At 40.4% G+C, this 4948-nt stretch overlaps 1 protein-coding gene across 1 annotated transcript; it reads left to right on the top strand.

Annotated features, from left to right (window-relative positions):
- The first annotated feature begins 3649 nt into the window (after positions 1–3649).
- On the top strand, positions 3650–4528 carry STX11 (syntaxin 11). Its single transcript, XM_010291590.1, has one exon. It carries the CDS (start codon positions 3650–3652, stop codon positions 4526–4528), a length of 879 nt encoding a protein of 292 aa, XP_010289892.1.
- The last annotated feature ends 420 nt before the right edge of the window (positions 4529–4948 follow it).

Below are 4948 nucleotides of genomic sequence, written 5' to 3'. Positions count from 1 at the left end.
GGAGAAGGAAAGAAGATGTCAAAAAGTTCCTGTTTTTTCAGGACTCTGAATTTAGGCTTGAGGAGATGGCATCCATTTGTTAGGACAAAAGTGTGATCACTTTAGCTGTGGACCCATTACCCTGGTGGGTACAGGTCCTCAATGCAGACTTAAAAGATCCTAACGTTGACCACCTTCACTGTAAGTTTTGGTGCGTTGTTTTAAATAATGTAGGCTTTTAGAGCTAAGCACTCGGGAACTGGGAAACCCCGGGGTGAAGATTGTCACTGCAGCGGTAACTTGATCCCTCTGTTCACATTTAGAATTGGATTCTACTGGATCACAGAGATCGTGGGTGATGCTGTACGTATCGTTGGAGACGAGCTTCTCACAAGTCGCCTTGATCCATGTGTTCATTAACTGATGTCCAGCTTGTTACCTCGCGATCTTACTCAGCAAAGTGCCCAAGGTGCAGCAGTGACCGAAGTCAGAAGGAGCTGACTTCTGCATGTACCAGGTACAAAGAACTGTGCTTCAGGTGTCTCAGGTGGGCATCATAACTCATCAAGAGTGATAGTGTTGTCCTTAATCACTCTGGGCCGAAACCTGTGTCTATGGGTGGGGCTGTTGGATCTGCCCTCCCCCAAAAGACTGTTAGGAGTTTATGAATCTTTCCAGGGATTTCACAGGAGAAATCGCTGAGGAAATGAATAGTAGTAACATAGTAAATGAGATACCTGTCCATGAACTGAATGATGAATGTTAAATTTTACGTTGTATGACTTTTATTCAGCATGTACAGACTGTAGGCAGACACTTGGTGGAAGTGATAGGACGTAGGCCAGCGTGTAACTGCATGGTCTTCCCGTGTGTAGGCAACGTCGCGGTGCAATCTGAGGCCACACTTGACAGACCCTTACTCTTCTTTAAATGCTTGACTTTTTAACCTCTCATGCTGTATTTAAAAAAAGCAGCAATATTTTTACAGAGATGCTGCAGAATTAGTGTACTTATGAACTTAATGACAACATTAGTATTTTCATGTTGTGAATTACCAGATATTTGCTTCTCCATTTCTTCCTATTTTTATTTTATCTAATACCTTAAAATAGTTGTGGATGAGAGAAACAAATTTCAGGTTACACTTTTGAGGGTAGGGGGAAGGAAGGGTAGACCTATTCCTGTAAAATTGTGAGTTTATTAGGCAGGAGCTCTTACTCAGTGTGGTTTTCTGTTTGTGTGTTCTGCGTAAAGCACAAAAATAAAATGTAATTATTGTTGAGCCAGTTGTCAGTCTGCTCTCTATGTAAGACTGATGAAATGTAGTTTTCCCTCAAGTTCGAGGAATGGTAAGCACAAAGGCAACATAGTCCTGCATACACATGATTCAGTTTAGCTGAATGGCACCTTGCTGCTATGGATTGTCATTTTAAAGACATTAAAAAACATTGTTTGGAGTTTCCAAATGTAGATACTAAACACAAAAAGAATAAACTGCTGAACACAACACACGGCAGTTCAAGGATCAGACTAGAAGTGGGAGGATCACCAACTCCAGGGAAGCCAGTAAGAGTCAGGAATGCAGTCAGGCGGGCATTGTGACTGGTTTTCAGAGCGACGTCTACATCTCAGGTGAAAAGCATCTCAGAAACAGTGATTAGAAGAGATATAAATAATCCTGAGATTACTAGGTGCCTTTGTTCCCTTTCCACTGTGCTGTCTAGAAAATGGTGCGCTATTTCCATACAGGAAAGGTAGATGTTCTCACTGTCTCAGTGCCTCTAGGCAAACTTGGCCATATAGTTTTAAAGCCAAGTAAACCTGACTTTTAAACTGCACCACACATCTTTTTTTTTTTTTTTTTTCCTTTTAGATGGAGACTTTTCATCTTGATGTTGTGGTGTGAGGTGAAAGTCTTGATTTTATTATGGCTGAGGGAACAGGTGGAAAACCTTTCATTTCCTAAATCTTTCTTGGTATGATTGAGCTGAATCTATGTGGCTTATGTTTTAAATTCAAACAATTATCTTACATGTGTGGATTCCTGAATGAAAGCTCTTCTCTCAGGTTATTAATAGACTTCCTTGGTTTATATTGCTTGTAAAAGAATAGGTTTAAGTTGAAATGCACTTTTTTGCTTCAGTGTAAATGTGATCCTAATCAGGACACTTCTCAAGACCAGTATATACCCCTGATGAACTATACGAGCCCAAGAGGATGTGTCTGTGAAGGAATCTTTCCCATCTCCTCCCTAACATCTTTAACACATCTAACAATCCCATGAAATGAATTATAAACTTGCAGTTTAAATGCACATTAGATCTAGACCTATTATACTGGCTACGTTACGCGTGTGACTTTTCTTAACCTGGAAATAACTGATGATCCTGTGAAGGGATGTGTCATTCAGGGTGGATACCATGTTTGTAAATGCTGTGAAGATACTTTAATTCCTGGAAAAAAACAAATTGTAAATGCTGTGAAGATACTTTAATTCCTGGAAAAAACAAGTATGAATCCTCCAGACACAGAGGTCTGGAGAGGTCCTGCATGCTGCTGCTTCTTGACTTTGTTCTCTTTCATATTAATTCAAACAAGGTCATGGGACGCACAGCTTTTGTGATGGGAAATTTTCAGCTTCCTGCTTGCTGTAACACTTGGTGCAGGGTTCTCGCTGAAGCTTTCAGATTTCACTTTCTGCAAAGACTTCAGGTCTCAAGTAGACAACATACTTAAGAGACTTATGTTCTGTTACCATGTAACTCGCCTGTACAGATTACTCATTCTGTGGCTTTTTAATGAAATTTGTAGTTAAGTATGTTTGAAGCAAACACATAGAGGACAGATCCTGATCTGTAACAATGGTGTTACTTTATTCCTTCAGTAGGTTGTTTCCATCATACCAAAAAAGAATGTAAGTGGATGGATGGTTTTAGTTACAAAATGCTGCTATTGCTGTGTGTTTTGTTTAATGCCTGGTACACTATCATCAGCGATAGCATCTCGAGACCCTAAACTTGCCTTTTTTTTTTTTTTTTTTAATTCTATCTTCATACTTTCCACACCATTTCTTGAAACTTCTCTTTCCCAACTGTATCAGTAAGTGCCGTTTCTGTTTCTGAGAGGCTTCCTACCCAGGAAAATCCAGTGTAGAATGACAGAGGACCTGTGACATTTGGGGCAGTTGATGTAATGAAGGGTCAAGATCTAGAGGAGATTTCTCCAGTGAGCAGCTGTGGGAAGCATTCAGTTATTAACACGTCTACACATACTGATGGCTGAAGGCTTCCTATAATTTGCTCTAGAGTTTATTTGTGTTTTTTTCTCCAAGTAAAAGACTGGCATTTGGGAAAGGGGTGGTGTTTTATTATTCTGTTGGATTGTTCTTCATGATTTGTTGTTTCCTCTCTTGCACTTTTAATTTCTAAGCTTTGTAGTTTCTAGAAGTGTGTTCTAGCACCGTAATTTTGTATCTGAGATCCATCACTGTATAAAATACTGTGAACAAATTTAAAATCTGATATTTTGGGTTATCTTTGATGTAGTTATGTTATCTATGATGTAGTTATAACTATGATGTAGTTATTAGTTACGAACTTTCAACCCTTGTAAACCAATATTTTATTTATTTTAAACTTCTTTCCTCCTGTTCCTCTGTTTTACAGGCAGGATGAAAGACCGGCTAAATGAGCTACGTGAATTTGCCCGGTTACACAACCAACAGTTTTCTGATATTGAGGATGACGAAAATTCACCCCAAGATGTTCTCCTTTATGAGACTGATTATGCCTTGGAAATTCTTCATAAAGACATACAGAACATCCGGACAGAAAATGACCACCTAAAAGAGGATGTCAAGCGGCTCAGAAAGCAAAACAGCCGCTTCCTTACTTCCATGCGCCGTCTTAGTAGCATCAAACGAGATACTAATTGTATTGCCAAAGACATCAAGGCCCGTGGAGAAAGCATCCACAGGAAACTCCAGATAATGAGAGATTTCAGCGAAGATGCAATAACAAAATACGGAGCTATGTCTGTCGTTGCCAGGGTAGCGAAGAACCACTACGTTGACCTCATGCACGCCTTTCAGGAAGCTATGTTTGAATACAATGCAACAGAGATGAACCAACGGGAGAACTGCAAGATTCGAATTCAGCGGCAGCTAGAGATCATGGGCAAAGATGTTTCTGGCAACCAGATTGAGGAGATGATTGAGCAAGGCAAGTGGGACGTCTTCTCTGAGAATCTCTTGTCGGATGTTAAGGGGGCTCGCTCAGCCTTGAATGAGATAGAGACACGTCATAAGGAGCTGGTGAAGTTAGAAGGCCGCATTAAGGAAATTCACGAGCTCTTTCTGCAGGTGGCCCTGCTAGTGGAGGAACAGGCGGACACCTTCGATGTCATTGAGATAAATATGCAAAATGTTGAGGACTATGTAGGAGAAGCTAAAGAGCAAGTGAAGAAAGCTTTGGAGTACAGAAGAAAAAACCCCCTCAGAACTATCCTCTGCTGCTGCTTATCCTGTTGCAGAAGGCAACTATCCCACTGAAGCTCTCTCAGACCGACTCGAATGTCTTCAAAATCAGGCATTCTTTCCAGTTACTTTTCTGTAATGACAACCCCTAGAAATGGGGGGCTGTTTTGCAGTTGGCTTTGTTCATTGCCTTTTTCCTAAATGTGCTGAAGGCTGTTCTATTTGAGAGCTCCTAGAAATGTTGATAAAACTATTTTTAATCTATTTTTAATTGAAATGTACTCTGTTGCTGTAGCTAGAGGTGCAAGAAGATCTCTGCAATGATACTTGTTTCAGATAGGCAAGAAAGAGGAATGAATGATAGGCTGATAATTCAGCCTAGGGAAGATGAGAAATTTCAAGAAGTAACTTCATTCTTATTTGTGAGGAGTAAGTATTTGAGTCTGCAGGCGGTTGCAGCCTTACCGCCTGGGGTGACACAATACACCACAGAAC

Source organism: Phaethon lepturus, unplaced genomic scaffold (assembly GCF_000687285.1).
Source record: "Phaethon lepturus isolate BGI_N335 unplaced genomic scaffold, ASM68728v1 scaffold54367, whole genome shotgun sequence".
Classification (NCBI taxonomy): Eukaryota; Metazoa; Chordata; class Aves; order Phaethontiformes; family Phaethontidae; genus Phaethon; species Phaethon lepturus.
The sequence above is the reverse complement of the archived record's forward strand: the minus strand, read 5'-3'. Positions and strand labels throughout refer to the sequence as shown.